The sequence below is a fragment of the Eptatretus burgeri genome, chromosome 5 (assembly GCF_056783735.1).
Source record: "Eptatretus burgeri isolate ZD-2024b chromosome 5, Ebu_testis_v1, whole genome shotgun sequence".
Lineage (NCBI taxonomy): Eukaryota > Metazoa > Chordata > Myxini > Myxiniformes > Myxinidae > Eptatretus > Eptatretus burgeri.
Genome location: NC_140965.1, coordinates 16,377,713 through 16,402,305, shown reverse-complemented (window position 1 = coordinate 16,402,305; position 24,593 = coordinate 16,377,713). Strand labels below are relative to the sequence as shown.

Sequence of the window (24,593 nt, the reverse complement as noted above, 5' to 3'; positions counted from 1 at the left end):
AAGGTTGTGGACAGATTCAGATGGAACTTGGTGGAGAGCTTGGGTATGTGACACCGATTAAATGTTTAGATTTTGGTGAAGATCCGAATCTAGATCTGGATCCGATAAATTTTTAAAGGATTTTTTTGTTCATCTTGAACATAGTTCCGGGGGAGCTTCTGGGATGGCGCATCGTCTGTCCGTCTACAAATACTTGCAACTTCAACTTCTTCTCTGAAACTACACGTACGATTTCGATAAAACTTTACTACAACGTTCATCACCGTGTTTGTACCAAAGGTTGTTCATGGCATTAAAAAAATTCAAGGTCTAAGGGTGTTTACAGAGGGGTTGCCATCCCCCCCCCCCCCAAATAGGTATTTGCTTTCTTCTCAGAAACTACACACACAATTTCAATGAAACTTCACACCAACCTTCATAACCTGTGATGTGCCAAAGTTTGTTCATGGCATTAAAAAACAAAAAAAATAAAAAATATCGGGGTCTAATGAAGGGTGGGGGCGGTGGGGGGGGGAAGTTGCTCCCGCCCACGAATTGATGCGATTTTGGTGAAGATCTGAATCCAGATCCGATAATTTTTTGAGTGATTCTTCACCACTGAGTAATAAGGCTGAAACGATATATAGCACAATATCTGAAAAAATTATTAACGGATTATGACAAAACTTGGTGGATGAGTTGGTTAGGTGACAAGAACAAGCCGATTAAATTTTAGTTCAGGTCCGCATCCAGATTTAGCCTATCTGTGGGATACAAAACAGAAACTAATCAGCCTGATGGAGGAATGCGCTCAATCGAGTGCCATTGTAGTTCAATCTGATTTTCCAACTTGTTGAAAACATTCTTCAGTTGCTGCTGAGTAATTTCATGAATTGCATTTGTGATCATAGCCCAAAGTTCATCCAAAGAATATGGTTTTGATGAGTAAACAACAGTTCTGCATAACCCCGTAAAATGCAGTCCAATGGGGACAGGTCAGGTTAACGAGGTGGCCAATCAATTGGTCCATGTCGACCGATCCACGTGTCTGGGAAGATATCGTTCAAGAATCATCGCACATTCGAAGCATTGTGGCAGGGAGCCTTGTCTTCCTAGTACAAGGTGGTATTAGAAAGATTCAATCGTCTTAGTTTGGTAACGAAATGTGGTAATTGTGGTGGTTGACTTCACCACCGTTGTTAAAGAAATCAGAAAATGTCAACTCGTCAAGAAACCCAGGGAAATTGTGGATTTAACAACAGCAATGACAACAACATTAATGACGAGAGAGTTCATAGATAACCTTACCCTGCACAGTATTCAAGTATATTCAATTGAAATAAAATAAATTTAAAGGTCGAATAAGAAAATACCGAAAATCTAGTGCCCTTCATGTAGTGTCTTATACACCACCTTATATAACCATAACAAGTCCAAGTACTGCTAAACGGAAGGGTTTTGATCGTGGCCAAAAGGCAATTTGTGTTCTACAGTGTTCAAGTATATCATTTCATATGCAGCCTGTGGATGCTGGTCGCATCATTGCTGGGAGCATGGCTATGCCACTGATGCAGTGCCCCCTGTTCCCAGTAAATTGGTACTCATTTTGCCGACCTCGGAAGATAGGCTGAGTCCACCCACCTGGTGTTATTTAACGGACGATAGGGGCTCAAACTTAAGACCCTAATATCTTTAGGCAGTCACTTTAACTATTAAGCGAAAACAAGCTTTATATGTCAAGTATGTAATTAAATTGAAATAAAGTTGAAACTTTAAAGATCGTAGAAAAAAAAAATCTGGAAGTTTACCTCCGTACATGCAGCGTCTTTTATACCACCCGACCGAACAAGTTACATTCGGTCTTTGTGCCTGTTGTTTGTGTCCTTTATGACGTCTTTAGAAACAGTAAGTTTCCTGTTTGGAATGATTTGGCAGTTTGTTTGACTGCCAGACCGGCTTGCTGGGAAGAACGAGCCATTTGAGTATCTTGTGTCAAAGTGGTGACCCATCCAGGATTATGCCCAATAGCCCAGGAGACAACCTTGGCAGCACCGATGCTCTGTACAGCGTATGGTACCAATGGATTTTTGTAACACCATGAACATTAAGAAAAATATGTCAATTTTGCTTTCACGCACCATTTACACTTTGTTTCTATCATGTGTCCATCAAAAGTAAGAAAAATTCAAAGTTGCACAAGGACTTCATAGACACCATGTATGTGTAATTTCTGTTTTCCCACACCCTAACCAAACTGAACTCTACTTCATCAGTGCTTGAACAACATCCCAACAGCCCTTCAACTCAACTTAATCTGTTCTTAATCTACACCCCAACCACACCACTCTAATTCACCCATGCTTTACCCAACCTCCACTCACTGTACCTGAACCCAACTTCAACCATGTGCTTCGAACACGCTCTGAACCTCAGTCAATTCTCAACCACACTCCAACTGCACTCAAACCACATTTCCAGCCAAGTTCAACGGCACTGTAATCACACTTTAACCACATTTAAACCACACTCCAAACTTACCATAAAGCACATCTCCATCACGTTTCAACTGCAACTCAGTAGGTTGCAATTCTTTATTACCAGAATATATTACCTTGCAATAAAACCTGATTAACTTAGTGAATAAATAGTTCCGTTGGTTGTCACAGGGAACAAATAAATTGGTTAATTTGCCCAGTGAACAATGAGCTTCGTTAGTTGGCTCGCTCAACAAAGAGATTGGTTACTTAGCTCATGAATGGAACAAATAGTTGTTAATTCGCTCAGTGAATAGTTTGGTTAGTTAGCGCAATTAATAAAATCTATGGTTAATTATCTCAGTGAACAAATCGTTTGGTTAGTTAACTCAGCAAAGAAATAAACAATCAATCAATTTTAAAGTTGATCGTCCGTAGTGTTTTCAGAGAAACATGCAAACACTTTCATGAGACTCGACAGGTATGCGAAGTAAAGCATGCGCACCTTGCTCACGGCACACTATAACCGTGGACATGCCTTGCAGCCTTGGTCTGTGGTTAAATACCGACTCTGTAGTGTGGTTAGCATGTTCTGGGATTCAGGAAATTGATAAACACCTCTTTAATTAGTTTAAAGTTGGTCAAATTGATGTTACATTTTACTTTTATTAACTAAATGGTTGATAGGTTGTATTGATAATTCATCAGTTATTGATTCCCTTGTTCACTGAGGTTCAACAACTTCGTTAAAATAAGCTTGTACGGAAAGTGTGACTGTTGGGTGAGGGTTGAGAGGGATGTCGGAGGAGAGGTGAGAGGAGTTGGGGTGGAGGGAAGGTGGGTGGGGGAGGGGAATGTGGGTGTTGTGGGGGGGAGGGGGAACTCAAGGTACTGCTCCAAGAGGATGTTGGTGTTCTCTCTCTTCCTTTGCCGTCTCATCCCAACATGGATTACTTTAATCCAAGAGCTATGGCACTTTCAATTACATGTCTGAGGCCAAAAGGTTTGAGAGTGACTTCTGAACAAGAATTTCGTGCTGAATTCGAAAATCAATTTCTTAGTTGCCGCATCCTCTGCGTTTTGGGTGAAAATTTCCGTTTTCAGTAATGCCCGTGACAAAAGTTCTCCGAAAACAGAAAAATCGTTTGTATTTACAGATTTACCCAACATGAAGCAACATATGCAAGCGAGGTATCAAAATGGAGGTATTGACAAGGCCAACACGGCCATGTGACAACAATTCATAAAAACTAATTTTCCATGATCACAGATAAGAATTTGTGAAAAAGTGCTGAAAAAGGCTTTGGTCTGGACATCATCGTTCGTGAATTACTTTATGCATATTATCATATGTAAGGCAGTGTTATCCAAGCAATAGGTTGACATTAACATTCATGTAGTCACACACAACAACAATTGGCATGAACAGGTCACTGGTATTAAGACATGCACCCCCTGCACCATACCCCATTATTTTAGTAACATGGCGTCGGTGAGCTACAAATGCGCAGCTCATCATATACAATCTCTCACACAATATGTACCATGACATACTCTATGTAACACAACTGTGGGACTGAGTGATTGATATTGGTTTATTTTTATTTTTGTCAGTTTGATGACATGATGAGGCCATCAGCGATGGCTCGCACCTGAATATTACACACAGGCCAATTATTGAGCAAAGATGAGATCAAACCATTCAATAAGAAAGTCATGGAAGAAGGTCCTGGGTGCAAAAGAAGCTCGGTGTTAACTCCAAACATGCTTCGGTGTGCAACAGGCTACCCGAAGACTATACGGAATGTATGGGGTGCCACAATTCATGTCATAACATTTCACGACCATGCGAAAATTTGAACAGAACGTTATGGACCCTGAGCTCGCACCAACAATGCAAATCTCAGAAAAAACTACCGCAATCACAAGTAGACCAACAAAACGACTCCATCTTCTGGCATATTTACAGCCATCTGTATATTCTGCAATCGTGAGCACAAAACTGTGAATAATTATAAGGTTGAAATGACAGGCAACTGTGAAACAACTGATGGTGAGCAAGCAGTGAAGGATGCTGCTATTAGATTTCAAGACACAAGTCTTCTCGCAAATACTGAACGTGTGAATTTCATCACAAAGGAAGTAAATATTTGAAATCCTCGCTGAACATGTGAACGAAAATGTCATAATAGACAATCGTGCCGAACTCGTGACGTCGATACATTCCTTTTATAAATCAATACTGGGTGAGTTAGGAACTGACTGTTCAGAATATAGAGTTCAACCCCTAGTTGATAAGATATTGGCTAATTTCGGAACTACAGTGTCATTAATCAAATTCAGTAAAAAGCACAAACAGTACTATGGGCTAGTGTGAAACAATAAAACCCGCTCAGCTTTACGCTAGTTCATTTGACTAAAAGTAACAGAGGCAGGACTCCACATGAGATCCACTGTTCACCAACTGTGAACAACATGTAAAGACTTACCCAGTGCACTGATAACAGAAACATTTGATGAAGGACAAGCAATAGCACCTGTATTATTGCAATTATTTTGTGTACTTTACACAGATTCTACGAAGATTGACACAGTGACATGTACAGAACGTTATTTGCGGTCCACCACCCAAGATGTCATATTTGAGACCACAAGAGGAAATGTGAAACCGGCTATGAAATTTGTGCTTAGAACTCGGTTTGAAAAGCATCACTGGAAGTTGAAACGTAATTAAGATCATTAACCATTTCGGACACGCTATAAGCCATCATATAGCTGAAGCCCTGGAAGTGGAATTGGTAACCACAGTTGCAACAAAAAGTTGTGTCATACCCCCATGGAATGCTACAGTCAACCTGGGCTGGCCACAGGTGTTGCTTGGGCCAATTATGACGAAAATTCGGAAACCTTATCTGGTGCAGTTGCACTGCATGATAATGTTGACATACTTTTTTTCTGAATTATACCCCACAACTTGCTGACGGCATCATCAATGAACCTGGACCAGATACAAGTGATTTAGTTGTACCATGCATAACAACCAAGAAAGAGAAACATTCCTTTGAGAAAGAAATCGTACAGCTTCAGCCATACAGAAAGAAACTTAAATTCTCCACGTTTCATTACAACATAAAAAAAAACATGTCTGGTTCCACAAAATATCCTGCAGCTAAAGAAAAAGGATAAGCTGTGGATCATGTCAAATGGATTCCATGAGAAAACGGCCATTACCTGTCTTTTCAACCTCATAATTGATAATTTTGTGCTCACGATTGCAGAATATACAGGTGGCTGCAAATATGCCAGAAGATGGAGTCGTTTTGTTGGTCTACTTGTGATTGCGGTAGTTATTTCTGAGATTTGTGTTGTTGTTGCTGCCTCAGGGTCTATAACCTTCTATTCCATTTTTCGCATGGCCGTGAAATCTTCACAACACAAACTATGATAACCCATACATTCCGTGTAGTCTTCGGGTAGCCTGTTGCACACCGAAGCATGTTTGGAGTTAACACTGAGCGTGGAGGAACGAGCTTCTTTTGCACCCGAGACCTTCTTCCCGAATGGTTTGATCTCATGTTTGCTCAATTGGCCTGTGTTTAGTATGTAGGTACGAGTCGTTGCTGTTAGTACGTCATCGAACTGAAAGAATAAAATAAAACAATATCAAGTCACCCAGTCCCACAGTTGTGTTACATAATTAATGGTACATATTGTGTGTGAGATTGTAAATGATGAGCTGCGTATTTGTAGCTCACTGACGCCATGTTACTAAAATAATAGGGTGGTGGTGCAGGGGGTGCATATCTTAATACCAGTGACCTGTTCATGCCAGCCTGGTGTTGGCTTCGTGGTTAGGGTGGTGCCTTGGGACCCTAGGGTCCTGAGTTTGAGCCCTGTTGGCTGCTGTATTAACACACCATGGGGTTGACTTAGCCTGTCATCATTTTGAAGTTGGGGGAATGAGCACCAGTGTATACTGGTAATAGGAGCACTGCATCAGTGGCATAGCTGTGCCCCCTACCAATGATGCAAACAGCAGCCAAAATGGCCGCACACAAAGGGAAGGGAACCTGTTCATGCCAATTGTTGTGTGTGGCTACATGAAAGTTAATGTCAACCTATTGTTTGGATAACACTGACTTCCTTACATATGATAATAACAAATATGCATAAAGTGATTCATGAACGATGATGTCCACACCAAAGCTTTTTTCAGCACTTTTTCACAAATTTTTATCTGCAACAATTGTAAATAAGTTTTAATGCATTATCATCACATGACTGTGTAAATCTGTAAATAAGAATGATTTTTCAGTTTTTGGAGATCAAATTTATTATGGGCAAAACTGAAACCGGCTGATTTCACCCAAAATGCGGAGGATTCAACACAAAATTTTGGTTCAGAAACTGCTCTCAAAACTTTTGGCCTCTGACATGCCATTGAAAGTGCCGTCGGTCTTGGATTATTGGCACCTCATTGCATGTTACACCCTTCATGAAGCACAATCAACAACAACAACAACAACAACAATCAACAAGCACAATTCTCACTTTACACTCACATGAAGCCTCGTCACGTACCTTGTCTACCTCATCCTGAGCCAGGCAGCACTTTGCCAGGCCGAGCAATGCCACGGCATGAGCCACTCTGTTTCCGATCTCTGTAACGATGCTCAGTGACGCGTCATATCGTGGCCTCGCTTTCTGTTCGTATCGCACACACCACACACACGCGTGCATCGCACACGCCACACACATCATAACCACCTGTTCCTCACAATTATAAATCGCTTATTGAACAGTAAAGGCTATTCCTAAAAAAAAAAATCGAATTAACATTCAAAGGACGTTGTAAATAAGTAAACGATACTTATTATTTAGGGTGATCTAAAAGCCCCTGTGCACCTTAAATACAGCTGATTAGTCCCTCAACAGCTTCACCGGAGAGGACAATAGGTTTGCTCTCTGTCCGTCTGTCCGTCCGTCCGTCCCACCTGTGGTTTTTCAGACTTCCCCCCCCCCATACCCCTTTAACATATTCAACTAAAATTTGGTACATGGCTTTATTATGATAAGTTACAGAAAAAGTTCGAGTTTCAGGACGTTTCATCAATTTTTCGCAGAGCTATATCCTTTTTGTACTTGGAAAATATCACATCTGAAGGGGACATGTATTGCAAAGCAATTATCGTTCTTGTTTAGTTTGTTCTGCATACAGTAGATGTTAAAAATGGTCCCCACAGACGTGTAGACAAATATCCACTCGTTTTATTTTCTTCCTAAAAATACAGGCCAGTTCAAGTTGTGTGATATTGCGAATGACACTGATGATGGCTCCCTGAAGTTCCTCGAGAGTGTGCGATTATTTTTGTTCATTTCACATTTTAATGTGCCTCACAAATCATAACAAATTCCACAAAGAAAGAGAAAATAAAAACGAGTCAGAGCCATTTTCATCTGCAATTTAGTCAATTCTGCGAGAATAGAAAAACATCAATTACTAGAACGGCACTCGGTAGAGCGCATACCTCCACCAGGCTGGACAGTATACGTTATGTAAGTGGTCTTGAAAGGTCTAAAGGGTCTTACAAAGTCTTTAAAAGTCTGAAAAAGCCTTAAGGGGTCTAAAGTATCTAAATAGGGTCAATGGGTGTAAAGGATCAAGGGGTCAAAGTGATCTAAAGGGTGTAAATGTTGAAAGGGTCACTTCGCTCACTTCGTCGAAAGATCACTTCACCAACACCGACAGGTCTGTCTGCCACCCAGAAGGTTGTTCCCACTAACGAAAACCAATCAACCGGAAGGCACGTGGTGCGTTCAGCGGATAAATCGAAATGTATGGAGCGTGACGAGTGCTCCCCCGATCTCCAATGGAAGTAAACTCCTTCACCAAAGCATCACCTCCAACCCGGAGGCTTCAGCCCGGCGACTCTGTCAAACAGATTTTATGGTCACCATTGGTTAAATATCAAAAGGGGCTGCCTATCCAGATTTTGAGCTAATTTACCCTCTTATGAAGGAGCCTTTTTATATTAAAAAAAAAGGTTATAAAAAAATCAAAACATTTAAACAGTTTGGGATATGCATCTTGACACCACAGCCAAAGTGCACACACTAACAACACTGCCCCCATTGGCATACACATGCCCCTGAGCCCAAAGGCTGAAGCACAAGGTCAAACAAACACACACATCACAAACCCGAAAGGCCAGAATGCATGATCATACAATTGGACCCCTCCTCCATAGGAGTGAGTCCCCACGACTTCAACAACATGCCTTCCTGAATTTGGACTTATTTACCCTCATGAGGATGGCTTACCATATAAATATCGAACCAATAATGACCACATTCATTGTTTAAGCATCAATAGTACCTCCCAGCTGCAATGGTGAGCATCAACCATGGAATATGTCTCATGTGGTACAACTGCATAATCTGCAAATTTACAATAAGTCATCCTGATGAGGGCAAGCCTGGTGTTGGCGCAGTGGTTAGGGCAGCGGCTTGGGATCCAAAGGGTCCTGAGTTCAAGCCCCGTTGGGCCACTGAATTAATACACCAGGGGTTGACTCAGCCTGTCATCCTTCTGAGGTCGGCGAAATGAGTACCAGTATACTGGGCTGGTGTATACCCCGGTTAAAATAGGTGTACCATATCACTGTGTCGTAAGAGGCAACCAGGGTTGCGTCAGGAAGGGCATCCGGCGTAAAACATGTGCCAAATCACTATGCGGATCACACGGATGATCCGCTGTGGCGACCCCTAACGGGAGCAGCCGAAAGAAGAAGAAGATCCTGATGAGGGCAAATAAGCCCGAAATCAGGACAGGCTTTAGCTATAGACATGCTCTTTACGTGCTCAATTGCATCACACAGCAACCGCTAAAAATGTTTTGCAATGTATTTCTTTGAATGCTTCATCCATCATGTATTTACCATTGTTACCTCTGCCACCGAATGTGGAAGGAGGATACATTTCACCCATGTCTGTCTCTGTTTGTGTGTTTGGCTGTTTGCTTATTTGCAGGATATTTCAAAAGTTGTGTATGGATTTGAATGAAGTTTTGTGGGCAGTTTGGGTGTGTGACAAGGACGAACTGATTAGATTTTGTTGAAGATCCGAATCCAGATCCGATAATTTTTTTAGTGATTCTTCACTGTTGAGAGATAGGGCTAAACTAATATATATATATATATATATATATATATATATATATATATATATATATATATATATATATATATATATATATATATATATATATATTGTTGCGGATTTCGCGCCCGCCGGCGTGCGGACGGCCACGTAACTCGAATCGCGGCACGTCGCCCACCGGACGGACAATCCAGTCGTGACCCTCTCGGACTAACGCCGGGAACCAGTCACGGGTGGACCTTTCGGTCTCACCGCGATCGAGCCAATCAGCCCCCACGTGGGATAGGGTTGCTCGCCAAATTCGACCTACCTAAGTACCCACGCGGAGGGTAGACCGGGCGATCGCACCTCGCCGCAGGTCGACTTCGGACACGGGCCACTTAAGCGACCCGTTCCGTACTATCAGAATAACCGAGCGGTGTTATCGTCGACCTCGACGGTTCGATTAATTATCGGGCGTATTCAGCCCACTACCAACCCTTTACGTGAAGCAAGATGAGGATTCAATGGAGGAAAAGACGAAGCGAAGCGGGAGAACAGTTCAACAATAAAGCACATTTATTCGCGGCACACGGGAAGCACACAAATACAATTCCACCAAAAGCACACAAAAAAAAAAAAACACAATTCCATTTACACAAAAAGCAAATATAAAAGTGAAAACACAGTGCAGAGCTAATACCGACTACCGAGCACACGGCAACACATACAATTCTACTTCACAGACGGCGCCGACAACACATACCCAAAACCAAGGAAAAGAAATACCCTCAAGGATGAGGCAGGCCTGAGGCCGAGACCGGGTCGGGCCTACCCGTCTGGTGATGAGACGCGGAGCGGCGATGGCCCCGCAACCCGCGGGCCTCGTGGACGGTCTCTGGTAGGGGGTGGGAACGGGGCCCCCTTGGTCGCACTATCTCAGCGCGGGGGGAAACAGGAGGGGGTTGCTGATGCTCGGGGTATAGAGGATCTTTATTATCCCTGGTGTGCGTCTCCACCTCGGCCAGGTCGCGCTGCCGGCCTCCCTCGGGCGTGCAGCTCCTGGCACCGACGCGAGCACCCCCTCGTCCGACTCTCTTCAGCTTCTCCAGCCACCGCAGGCTTCGGGCTCCAGACTTCCACACTCGTCCCCTCCGTTCCGACTCCTTCTCGTTCTCGTTCTCCTTTTCGTTTTCGTTCTCCTCTCGTTCTGACTGACGAACACCGTCCTTTTATCCCCCCGTAACTTCGCCTTTGACCCCCTCCCTTTGACCTTTCACCTCGCTCCCCATTGGCCCGAGAAAAAGTGGGCGTGAAGGCTTTTTGATCCACAAATTTGCATATATCGATCGCCCTGGGGGCGGGGCCAATTCGCCCCTCGCTCACCGATTGGACGGCAAAAAGTGGGCGTGTGTCGTTTTTGATCCGTTTTTGAAGCACAAAATCCGTGATTTTGTACACGCGGTTCGACGCGCGCTCTGCATGAGTCCAACACCGGTACCCACAGCGGGGCAAGAACGGTGGCGATGCTACGGTTCCGAGGTGTGACGTGAAGGTCGTGGCGGTTGTGGTGAAGCGGTGTTGTGGTTGGTGGTTGATGTTGTGGTTGTGGTGATGGCGATTGGTCCAAAATAAAGATAGTAAAAGAAAAACGGCTATCCTGAAGAGTCGCAGCTCGCATAAATGACATGTATTCCCACTAGACAACGGGTTCGGGCCTAACTACACATGTACTTACCGAGATACCTCACCTAAGGGACCTGAATGGTGGTTTGCGAATCTGGTAACCACAACACTACCCCCTTCCCTTTTTACAGACTCGTCCCGAGTCGTCAAATTTTCGTGTGCCATCATGTGTAGTTTTCCCCTAGTACATTTTACCTACGGATCCCTGAGTGCGACATTCATGGTATTCGTGTCCCCAAAATAAATAACCTGAGGGCTGCGTAACTACCTAAACAAACTCACTCACACGGACGACTTAAATAAAATTGCCGGCGCTAAGACATACATGCCGGGGGCGCACTCATATGTACAGTACATCTTAACCTTAACTTACAAATTTTACACTAAACCATGGCCCAGGATCAATGAACTCTGCAAAAAGAAAGCAGTTAGCAGGGAGCCAGGCTGCCCGCATGCAGTCTCTGGCTCAAACAATGCAGGTGACAGGGAACGTGGCTGGCTGCTCACACGCAGTCCAAGGCCTTCCCTTTTGAACTGAACTCAGTGAACCACAACGGTGCTTGGGCTGCACAACGCAGTCTCCGTGCCAGCTCAAGTGGCACACGCAATGAGCACAACGAATGGATGCATGAACGCAAACAGGGTGCACGGACCGCCACTGCAGGCCCGTGTTGTAGCTGCCAACAGGGCAGTTCTTGCAGCTTGCAAACTGTTGCCTTGCGGATCCTGGCGCACATGGAAATGAACAGGGGGGGCAAAGCAAAAATTGAACGGGGCTGGTGAACGTGGGCAGTGGGCATGGCATGGCAAAGGTGAGCAGGCAAACACAGCCCGCAGAAGAAGGCCGCTGCAGGCAAACATAGCGGGCAGATGAACTGGCCGGCACAGGCCTTGAAGTACCACAGCTGCAGACGAAGTGGCCGGCACAGGCCTTGCAGCAACACAACAGCTGCCGATCAAGTGGGCCGGCACAGGCCTTGAAGTAACACAGCCAGCAGATGAAGCTGGCCAGCCTTTGCCGTTCAGTGGAAGTTGGTGGAGGGAGTGCGGTGGTGCTGGCCACTTGGAAGGCGGGCTCGGACCTACCTACCTGTCTCCCTCCCACCTATCGCCTTTGCCTGTCACTGTACATACCCACTCCCTTAATTTGTCAAACCCCAATTTAGCCCCAACTTATTTTTTTATTGTTTTTATTTTTACTTCCCCACTATAAATCGTCCCCTAACCCCCTTTATCGTCCTTGTTCGGCTAACCTATCCTGTCGCCTAGCCTACTCCCAACCCCTACGTTCCCTTCCCGGAGGGGAATAAGGGAGAGCTAACGTCCTGTGTCGAGGCCCAACGAAGCCTCAGAATGGCCTCCCCAGAGTTCGGCGATCTAACCCAAAGTGGGTCCAGCGGCCCACAACGAGAGCGAGGGGATGGATGGTGCGGAGGGGTACATCTCCTAATCTACCCTAACCATTTAACTGTTAAACTACCCCGGGGCTTTCAACAAGCGCCTCTCGCTTAAACTATTGGTTCTAACAACCCAGATTCCCGTCGCCTGTGTTGGTGTCCTCACAATTTCGGGCCTCGCCCCCCAATTTTCTCTCCGTGCCCTCACACGGTCTCCTGGCTGGGACACGTGGCTCCCTTTGGCAGGCACGACCCTCTGCCGACTCTCCCGCTATGGCACCCCCGGGCACTACACTGCCTCCGAGCCTACCAGCTCCCTAACACCGGGGAGTGCCCCCCATGGCACCTCCCCTGAAACGCACACGTGGCAGGCCGGCCTCCCGGGCCCCTTTCCGAGGGTCACCCGTGCCCACAACACTGCCCACGCGGCCAATGGCGCCCCGGGCCCCCGCACCAAGCAGGCGCACCCGTGCCCACTACTCTATCCCGGCCCCCCATGGGCCCTTGGCCTACCACGGCCGACTAGCCTGGTGCCCGGGGCACCCACTCAGCGACACCCACCTCTCGCAGCCACGCTCCCAAGCCCGTCAACAGGGCTCCTGCACCCCTCCAAATGGGTTTCGAGCCTACATTCCCACCAACAACAAAACGACCTCCATTTTTGTTAATTTGACTAACCCAGCTAACTCACTCTACACTGACCCCGGGGGTCCCTTGGGCGGGAGTCACTCCTCCCCCCAATCACTCATCGCACCATGCAGTCCCCATTCGCTCCATACACACAGACCCGCTGGCCTCACTCACTCACCAAGCACATGCTTCCAATTCACTCACCAACAACTCTTCAACACACACACCACTGAACTCTGCCATCCTTCTAACTACCTCCCCTAACTAACTCGTGCTCCCACGTCGTCCCTTACACTATAGCACGTTCCATTTAACCTACGTAGCTAAACTACGTCCCCTCTGCACATCCACAGTCTGTCACTGTCCTCGAATGTCCCAAAAATCAATTTCCCAACCTAAAGCCCACTAAATCCCTCTACCTCATCCATTCCACGGACTCCATGAGGACTTACCCCTGCCCCATGAAGTCGGTCTAACTAAGCTAACCCTTCCCCCTAACTAGTTTCCATCCTGTGCCCAGGTCAAGGGGGTCTAAAACCCCTTGCCCAGGAATCCTGTGTACCCGAAAGTGAGGCTTGCTGTTTTTTTTTTTTTTCATGCGCAGCACCTGCGCGGCAACTCAGAGCTCGCGCACTTTACACCTGCCCGTGACGTCATGCAGCTGCACGTGTTCCTCATCCCTCCTTGGACGGTACCATCCGGCAGAGATACCCCTCCTGCCGGATTCCAACCACACGTGCAGCCATGACGTCACGGTGCGCAAAAAAAAACACAAGCCCCACGTCTCGAGGGGTTCCCCACGCGAACACATGTGCTTTGCCCGTTGGAGCTTAACACACACGATCGCGTGGAGAACCCGTCCGGTCCAAATCCGTTTACCTGCCTAAACTTTGTCCGTCCGCGGGATCGGCAAATCCACCGCGTGCGTTTCCGGACCGGGACTTCACTCTCGCAAGCGAGCACGTGGCGGTCTCGTGCGTTGCACAGCACGGACCGCGTGCTCACTGCTGGGTGAACCCGGCACGGTCCCCGAAATAGCTACAGCCGCTACTCGGCTTTCTTTCCTCTGTCGCCGTCGTCGCCATTCGACCCACGCACACCTGCGTGTTACGACGCACACAGTCCACTCCATCACATTCACACCGGGAGACGCGGCTGCGTGCTCCCGCATGCCAACCGACATCTCCCTCTCATACCGCTCTCTCACACACACGGTCTCCCTTGCACACAGCGACCTTGCACACGGCCGTTCACTCACGCACGGTGCCTCACCACTCACACAAACCATACTACTCACACACGCGGGGGAACTCAACCGCTGTGCCTCACTCATACACCGTCCCTCACTCACACACGCGGGGGCACTCATCCGCGGTGCTTCACTCACACTGGCCGTTCCATCCACACATACGGCCTCACTCACACACGGTTCCTCACCCACACACGCGGGGGCACTAACCCGCGGTGCCTCACTCACACTCCGTGCCTCATCCACACACGGCGTGCTGGGAAGCACGTACTCCGGCACCATCGCCACCACACCACTCACACACGGGGTCGCTTCCACACACGGGGACGCACTCACACCTTGCACCACACACACAGGGACAACCACACTGGGGATTTGTGTCCCCACAAGGGTCTCCGGGGCCTCTATACCCCCCAAGCTCTCCGTGCACCCGTCCACAGCACTCGTCCCCTCAATCTCGCAAAACACGACCGAACTCACCTGGTCGTGACTCGCCTCAAGGGGGCATACTCCCTCCCCTTGTTCCTGGAGGAGGTCATCCAGCTGCTCGCACCGGGTCCCCACACGCTCCGCGAGCTCAACCTCACTATCCTCCACTACCTCCGTGTGTGTGTGTGTGCGTCACTTACCCCGTCTTCATCGTGTTGTCTCTCCTCTATTTTTTTTGTCTCCCGTGTCTCTATACATTTATAAGTTTCTGTTGTCCCCTCCTGTCTATTAGTCTCCGCTTCTTTCTGGCGTCTTTCCCTTATCTTTATGTAGGTCAACCTTGCTTTCTCTTTAAGTCGCTCCCGTCCTTCCCTGTTTTTCACTCCTTGCTCTTTCACGATCTCCGCGTACCTCATCCTTGCTTTCCGTATTAATTGTTCTTTTCTCTCCCTCGCAATTACTTTCACCTCGTCTCTTGTCTCCCGAATTACTTTTTCCTTACCCGCCTCCACCGCGGGCCTGTCAGCCGTTGCACCCCCTTCCAGCTCGTTCGTTCCGACACGTGGAGTCGCCATTTTAAGTTCCCTGCTAACGGCCTTCATGCCCGCCTGCAGGCATCGGCCCATGTTCTGCGTCTCACCCCGGAACTTTTTCATCTCTTCCCTCATTTGCTGTGTATTCGCATCCATCGTCGTTTTCACTTCATTTGTATTTGTATCCATCTTTTCGTTCATGCCTTTCATTTCGTTTTTCATTTCATTTGTATTTGTATCCATCGTCGTTTTCACTTCATTCATTTGTTTGTTCATTGCCGCCAGCATGGCGCATAGCTGGGCCATGTTGGATGCACTCAGCTGAGCCGTTTCGGCAAGGGTTGGGGAAGGGTCTTGGTGGAGAGGGGGGGGGAGGTGTCATACACCGCGGCCGCTGCCGCACCCACCTCGGGCCCTGGGTTCAGTTGGGCGAGTCCGTGTTCCTGCACAATCAACATTTCCTGCTCGGGGATTCCATCCTGGACCATGGACTCTACACATTCTACATCCATTTCTAATACCCCCGGCTCCCGCTCGCCTTGAGACGCCATCTTGCTTCTCGTGAAGGGTTAATTTCGCTCGCTCGTAATTTGGAGGGAATCGGGGGTCGCTTCTCTCACCCCTGGACCGATTCCCGTGAATTTAGCCGGAGACAGGAGAGCCCGTTTTCCTGTTCTCCGATACCAGTGCCGCGAGGAGGGCGATGGATTTGTATCGCACGACCTGACACCAGTGTTGCGGATTCGCGCCCGCCGGCGTGCTGACGGCCACGTAACTCGAATCGCGGCACGTCGCCCACCGGACGGACAATCCAGTCGTGACCCTCTCGGACTAACGCCGGGAACCAGTCACGGGTGGACCTTTCGGTCTCACCGCGATCGAGCCAATCAGCCCCCACGTGGGATAGGGTTGCTCGCCAAATTCGACCTACCTAAGTACCCACGCGGAGGGTAGACCGGGCGATCGCACCTCGCCGCAGGTCGACTTCGGACACGGGCCACTTAAGCGACCCGTTCCGTACTATCAGAATAACCGAGCGGTGTTATCGTCGACCTCGACGGTTCGATTAATTATCGGGCGTATTCAGCCCACTACCAACCCTTTACGTGAAGCAAGATGAGGATTCAATGGAGGAAAAGACGAAGCAAAGCGGGAGAACAGTTCAACAATAAAGCACATTTATTCGCGGCACACGGGAAGCACACAAATACAATTCCACCAAAAGCACACAAAAAAAAAAAAAACACAATTCCATTTACACAAAAAGCAAATATAAAAGTGAAAACACAGTGCAGAGCTAATACCGACTACCGAGCACACGGCAACACTTATACAATTCTACTTCACAGACGGCGCCGCAACACTTATACAATTCTACTTCACAGACGGCGCCGACAACACATACCCAAAACCAAGGAAAAGAAATACCCTCAAGGATGAGGCAGGCCTGAGGCCGAGACCGGGTCGGGCCTACCCGTCTGGTGATGAGACGCGGAGCGGCGATGGCCCCGCAACCCGCGGGCCTCGTGGACGGTCTCTGGTAGGGGGTGGGAACGGGGCCCCCTTGGTCGCACTATCTCAGCGCGGGGGGAAACAGGAGGGGGTTGCTGATGCTCGGGGTATAGAGGATCTTTATTATCCCTGGTGTGCGTCTCCACCTCGGCCAGGTCGCGCTGCCGGCCTCCCTCGGGCGTGCAGCTCCTGGCACCGACGCGAGCACCCCCTCGTCCGACTCTCTTCAGCTTCTCCAGCCACCGCAGGCTTCGGGCTCCAGACTTCCACACTCGTCCCCTCCGTTCCGACTCCTTCTCGTTCTCGTTCTCGTTCTCGTTCTCGTTCTCGTTCTCGTTCTCGTTCTCGTTCTCGTTCTCGTTCTCGTTCTCGTTCTCGTTCTCCTTTTCCTTTTCCTTTTCCTTTTCGTTTTCGTTTTCGTTCTCGTTCTCCTCTCGTTCTGACTGACGAACACCGTCCTTTTATCCCCCCGTAACTTCGCCTTTGACCCCCTCCCTTTGACCTTTCACCTCGCTCCCCATTGGCCCGAGAAAAAGTGGGCGTGAAGGCTTTTTGATCCACAAATTTGCATATATCGATCGCCCTGCGGGCGGGGCCAGTCGCCCCTCGCTCACCGATTGGACGGCAAAAAGTGGGCGTGTGTCGTTTTTGATCCGTTTTTGAAGCACAAAATCCGTGATTTTGTACACGCGGTTCGACGCGCGCTCTGCATGAGTCCAACACCGGTACCCACAGCGGGGCAAGAACGGTGGCGATGCTACGGTTGCGAGGTGTGACGTGAAGGTCGTGGCGGTTGTGGTGAAGCGGTGTTGTGGTTGGTGGTTGATGTTGTGGTTGTGGTGATGGCGATTGGTCCAAAATAAAGATAGTAAAAGAAAAACGGCTATCCTGAAGAGTCGCAGCTCGCATAAATGACATGTATTCCCACTAGACAACGGGTTCGGGCCTAACTACACATGTACTTACCGAGATACCTCACCTAAGGGACCTGAATGGTGGTTTGCGAATCTGGTAACCACAACAATATATATATATATATATATATATATATATATATATATATATATATATATATATATATATATATATATATATATATATATATATATATATATACATATACTGGGTGTCCCAAAAATGTAGTCACTCTTTAAATGATAATAAATGTGTTGTTTATTGACTTAGAAACAAGATTAATGGTTAAATGTATAAATGTATAAATGCATGTTTACAAATGTTCAAACTGATGACCATCACGTTCCAAACACAGCTGATAACGCGGACCAATGGGTTCAACAGCGTTACGAATCATTTCATTTGGAACTGCAAGACATTGTCTTTCAATTTCCCCTTTCAGCTCATCGACTGTTGCTGGTTTTGAGCCGTAAACCTTATTTTTGAGATATCCCCATGAGAAGAAGTCCATTGGAGTGAGGTCTGGGGAACACGCAGGGAATTCAACACTACCTCTTCGCCCAATCCATCTGTTCGGAAAAGTTGCTTCGAGATAGGCCCTTACATCACGGTGGTAGTGGGGAGGTGCTCCATCTTGCTGAAAGTAAATCTCTTCGTCACCAAATATCTCTTCGACACGTGGACCAACGGATTCCTGCAGCAAGTTTAAGTAAACATCCCCATTGACAGTTTAGTCAAAAAAGAATGGCCCTCGGATGCCCAATGCTGATATCCCACACCACACAGTAACCCCTGGTAAGTTTAAATGGAGTTCCATAGTAACATGCGGATTTTCAGGAGCCCAGTAGGTGCAATTGTGTTGGTTAATTGAGCCATTTAACTTGAAGCTGGCCTCATCGCTCCAAACAATTTTGGATGGAAATGCTGCATCTTCTTCGCATTTGCCCAGGTACCACTCACAAAATTCAGCTCTCCGGTCAGGTTTGTCTTCATTTAGAGCATGATTTAATTTTGGAATGTAACTTTTCCAATTAATTCTATTCAAAATGCGATGGACGCTTGATTTTGGGATTCCTGTCTCACGAGCAATTTGTCGTACAGATTTCCGTGGGTATCAGTGGAGGGTTTCCAGCAATTGATTTTCCTTTGCGGGGGTGGTTGATGACCGTGGTCTTCCTGAACGCTCCTTGTGGATGTCATGCACAGTTCCATCTGTTTCAAACTTATCTCGGATGCGAGCAATGGTGCGTCGCGCTGGTGGATCTTTGTGAAAATGTCTTCTAAATTGTCTTTGCACTTCCATGATGTTTTCGTGCTTCCAGTAGCACTTTATGATAAATTTTCTTTCTTCAAAACCGAGTCGTACTTCTGCCATTATTATGGTCAATTTGATCTGAAAATAAATGAAAAATTCAATGAGTTATGAGAAGCCAAAATGTGAGTACATTTTTTTGGGACACCCTGTAAGTTTTGTGTATAAGTTCAGTGCTGTGTATGGTTTCTGTTTTGGGTTCGGAGGAGTTCTCACTGTTTTGATCATATATATATATGTATATATATATATATATATATATATATATATATATATATATATATATATATATATATATATATATATATTTTATATGTATATTGTTACGGCTGTGGAAATTCGCAGAACACCATAAAGGTCCTCAGTTCAGTTAGATCGATAAGTCTGTGTTGAGTTAGATTTCCCCACCATTGTTTAATGGGTATTTTTCGTGTTAACAGGGCTGTGATCCTTTGAGGTCAGGTTCGATCTGTGACCTGCTACAGGTACCATGTAAACCTGTACTAACCTGTTCCATGGTCGGGTTGTCGGCGACTAAACCGTCTCCCCCACCAGGTTTTCTGGTGAGGAGGGTGTTTGGATATGGACACCCAGCAGGATTAAAAACAAAACCTGTCAAAGGGCGGAGGAGCTCCTTGTGAGCCAACGGCCATCCATATCTAGTGCCCAACTGTGTCTGCGGACGTCCTCCTGCAGTTGGGTTACTTCTTATTAGGAGGTTGGTGGCAGGATTTGCACTCCAGCCACCGTAAAACGCTTCATTCCGCAAAACGCAAAAACGCAAAAAAATCTGAAAACCCACTCCGTGGGAGTACCTCCTGTGCAGCTTCCCTTCGCAGGGCAGCTCACCGGATGATGGGATTGGGGCAAAGCCTTCGGGACCCCCAATCTTTGATAGGAGGGAAACCACGGGGTAACATCCCTGGGTCAGATTGCGGGAGAGTGTGTCGGAGTGGTGCTGAGGTGTCGTCCACCAGACGGCGGTCTCCTTGGGTTAACCTGAGGCGGTCCCTTCGGGTGGGTGCCTGGAATGTCCTATCCCTAAGAGAGGATGATCACCTGTCTCTGTTATCATCTGAGCTCAAGCGTTTGGACATCGGGATTGCAGCTCTCTCTGAGGTTCGGAGACCGGATTGCGGCGAGATAATGGTGGGTGGTTACACCTACTATTGGTCTGGTCGCTCTGATGGTTACCATACCCAAGGAGTTGCTGTAGCTGTGTCCAATAAGCTGACCCCAATGATAATTGAGGTAACACCGGTCAACGAGCGTATTATGAGATTAAGGATTCGTCACTCCTTAGGTGTCATTTCCCTGGTCTCTATTTATGCTCCGACTGAGGCGAGTGATCTTACCGTGAAGGACACATTCTACGCCACACTCGAGTCTGTGGTTGATCAGTGCCCCAGACGAGATACACTTCTAGTCTTGGGGGATTTCAATGCATCGACTGGAACTGATAGGGATGGTTATGAGGTGTGTGTTGGTCCCCATGGGTCAGGAACTATGAACCAGAATAGCACTAAGTTCCTTGACTTTGCAAGAAGTCATGGACTTAGGGTGGCTGGTTCATGGTTTCAGCGCCCGCAAGCTCATCGCTGGACTTGGTATTCCAACGCTGGCGGTGTGGCAAAGGAGATTGACCATGTCCTCATTGACGGTCGTTGGAGGATGATCCAGAACTGCAGGGTCTACCGGAGTGCTCAGTTCCTCAATACTGACCACAGGCTTGTTGTAGCAACTCTAAAGCTGCACCTTAAATCCTGGAGAATGGTACCATCCCAGCCTAGGCTGGATGTTGCCAAGCTCAGGGATGAGAGAGTAGCTGAGGAGTTTGCAAACAGGCTGAGTGGACACTTGGGGGGTCTGGGTGCTTTGGGGGATCCTGAAGAGTTGTGGAGCACCTTCAAGACCACCGTCCTTGATGTTGCCGGTGGATGCCTTGGAGTTCACCGCAGGGCAAAGAAGAATTTTGTCTCTCAAGGGACACTGGATACCATTGACCAGAGTCGCAGGGCCAGGCTGAATGGCAGAGCTGAGCTGTTCAGGGAGCTGAGGCGTAAAACTGTACGTGCACTGAGGGTGGACAAGGAGGCCTATGTGCGAGGAATCTGTGAGGGGGTAGAGCATCACCTGTGGACAGGTGATTCTCGTCCCGCTTACAGGGGAATTCGCGCATTACGTTCATCCAAGCCCATCCCTCGGAGCACTGCAGTTCGAGCAGAGAGTGGGGGGCTCTTGACAGAGGAGTCTGAAGTGAAGGCCCGCTGGGCCGGTTACTTTGAGCGGTTGTACCAGGCTGATCCCCCAGCTGTCGAGTTGGACATCAAGGGTGTTCCAATCCCTGTTGCTGACCCTCGAATCAACTGTGGTCCACCATCGCTTGTGGAAACACGGGCTGCGGTGAACCAGTTGAAACGGGGCAAAGCTCCAGGGATCTGTGGCATCCATGCCGAACTTCTCAAGGCTGGTGGAAATGCTGCACTCGCGTCGTTGCATGCAGTTTTGTGCTCTGCCTGGAACACAGGCATCATCCCAACTGACTGGAAGAGGGGCCTTGTTGTCCCTCTCTGGAAAGGGAAGGGTGATCGCCAAGACTGCAACAACTACCGAGGGGTGACGCTGCTCTCAGTGCCGGGCAAGGTCTTTGCTCGGATAATTCTTGATAGGGTTCGCCACCATCTGCTTGAGCACCAGCGTCCAGAGCAGTCAGGCTTTACACCAAAGAGGTCAACGATTGACCGTATCCTTCCACTTCGTGTCCTCACCGAACGCAGACGAGAGTTTCGGCAGGGGCTGCTTGCAGCCTATGTTGATCTCTGCAAAGCGTTCGATTCAGTGAATCGGGATGTCCTCTGGAGGATTCTTAGTCTTCGTGGGGTGCCACCAAAACTGATCGATCTGATGTCTGAACTCTACTCTGGTACTGAGAGTGCTGTGAAGTGTGGTGGTACCATCTCTGACTTATTTCCAGTTGTTACTGGAGTTCGTCAGGGGTGTGTACTTGCCCCCACACTTTTCAGCACTTGTATGGACTGGATTTTTGGGAGGATGTCGGAGAGATCAAGTTGCGGTGCATCGTTTGGCAATGTCAAGATCTCGGACCTTGATTTTGCAGATGATGCAGTCATCTTTGCGGAGACTTTAGACATCCTCTTGGGGGCCCTCGAGGTGCTGAATGAGGAGTCGGAGCCGTTGGGATTACGGATTTCTTGGGTCAAAACAAAGATCCAGGCTTTCGGTGACATCTTGGATGCTGCTGTCCTGTCTGTGTCTGTTTGTGATGAGGATGTTGAGGTCGTGGATAGATTCACTTACCTTGGCAGTGATATTCATGTCTCCGCAGGTTGTGAGCCGGAGGTCAATAGACATCTGGGTCGGGCCTGGGGAGTCATGGATTCACTGGATCATGGGGTGTGGCGCTGCCGGTACCTCTGCGGGAGGACGAAAGTCCGAGTCTTCAGGTCCTTGGTACTTCCAGTCTTGCTCTATGGGTGCGAGACTTGGACTTTGACCAAGGATCTGAGACGGAGACTTAATTCCTTTGGTACCAGGTCTCTTCGGAGAATCCTTGGCTATCGCTGGTCGGATTTTGTGTCCAACGAGCGGTTGCTGAGAGAGACTCGGATGAGATTTGTTACCTGCATAGTCCGTGAGCGTCAGCTGCGGCTGTATGGACATGTGGCTCGTTTTCCTGACGCTGATCCTGCTCACCAGATTCTCTCAGCGAGGGAGTCTCATGAGTGGAGGAGGCCAGTGGGCCGACCACGTGCCTCATGGTTGCAGCAGGTTGACCATCATCTCAAGGAGATGGGGATGGGCCTGGCATCTGCCTGGGGGATGGCCAGACGGAGGCCCCTGGAGTACCGGCGGAAAGTGGACGCAGCGACGCGCTGTTCTGGCACATGCTCCCATACCTGACCTGACCTGACCTGATCCTTTGAGATAGTGTTTTTCTTTGACTATCGTTATTTTGGACCAATCACATTTCAACCATCACAACCACCTTCACAACGCCACCATCACAACAACTACGATCCCCTCAACCACCAACCACAACCACACCTGCCTCTCAACAAACCACGCCATCACCTCAACCACAATGCCAACCACAATTACGCCAATCACACAACCAACTTCCCCGCTATGCCAACTGCCGATCCCCTTCTCCACAAGCCAAACCACAACCCTCTCCGCTCATCAAAACCGTCTCTACAAAGCGAAAGGAACAAGGGATATCGGTGGTGCGCGGATTTTCCCACCTGTTTTTCCCGCGTGCCGATCGGGGAGATCATTAGTCATTGGTCGATTCGTGGAAGTGAGGCACTGGAAATAAGGAACGCCCCCTTTCTCAAAGTTTCCCGCAGGAGCTGGAAGGAGGGGGGGGGCGGAGCGATAAACGGGGAGGAGTGAGGCGTTGGAACTGAGGAATATAAGGGCGCGCAGGACGCCAGGTCTGGGTCTTCGTGGTGGTTTTCATCTGTGCGTGTGTCGTGTGCGTTGGTGGTTTCGTCTTGGTCTTCGGAGAGTCTTGGGTTCGGTGGTTCGTATCGACGGAGCTCGCAGTCGGTGGGGAGTCTGGGCGTGGGACAGGGGATGTGGACAGGAGGCGCCGCTTTGCCAGCTCTGTCGCGCACGCCTGCACATCCGTGTGGAGAGCACCGGAGAGAGCTTGCCGGCCCCGTGGAAGGCCGAGCTCAGCCGCAGCTGTCCGAGCTGCCGTGGGGGACAGACGTCGCGACTCACCCACCATCGCACCACGAGGGTGTAGGTAACCTGCAACGGTCTCGTGGGGCCTGTTCAGTCATCCAGGCTCCACGCCATAAAGGTCTACGGACCCTGTCTGGCACCCTTGTCTTTGGGGGTAGCCTTTTCTTTTCTTTTGAATGAATGTTGGTGGCGCCGTGTCCTGTAAGTAAAACTGGTTAAGTGCTTGTACATTAATAAGTAATAGTCGGTCGTAGTGTTTTTGCCTTGCTCGTGTCTTTGTCCCCGTCCCGTGCATGATTGCTTTGGCTGTACATACGTGCATACGTGTTCATTGAAATAAATGTGTTTGGTTAAATGTACCCCGTTCTTTGCGTCCTCCTTTGTCCCCATTGAAATGCCATCTTGCATTGCGTAATAATAGTTGGGTTGTTAAATACCCGTTAAATAGAATCGGATCCGGTGAGGTAGGGCGATAATACCCGCTCGGTTATCACTGCAGAACGGACTGGAGCACTTGAGTGGTTCGTGTCCAAGCCGATCTGCACCGAGGTATGGTCTCTCGGTAGGCTACCCGCGCAGGTTCTTAGGTATATTGATATTCGGCGATTGATATACATATAGACATATATA

At 48.2% G+C, this 24,593-nt stretch overlaps 1 protein-coding gene across 3 annotated transcripts in view; it reads right to left on the bottom strand.

Moving 5' to 3' along the window:
• The window catches only part of RAPSN (receptor associated protein of the synapse), a 67,959-nt gene that overhangs the window by 9,320 nt on the left and 34,046 nt on the right, over positions 1-24,593 (bottom strand). Inside the window, exon 3 of one of the 3 annotated variants that reach the window (XM_085880835.1) lies at positions 7,035-7,157. The exons of the other annotated variants lie outside the window; for them this stretch is intronic. Coding sequence (XP_085736961.1) covers positions 7,035-7,157 — 123 coding nt within the window. The remainder of the gene's footprint in view (positions 1-7,034; positions 7,158-24,593) is intronic. 3 annotated transcript variants of the gene reach the window in all.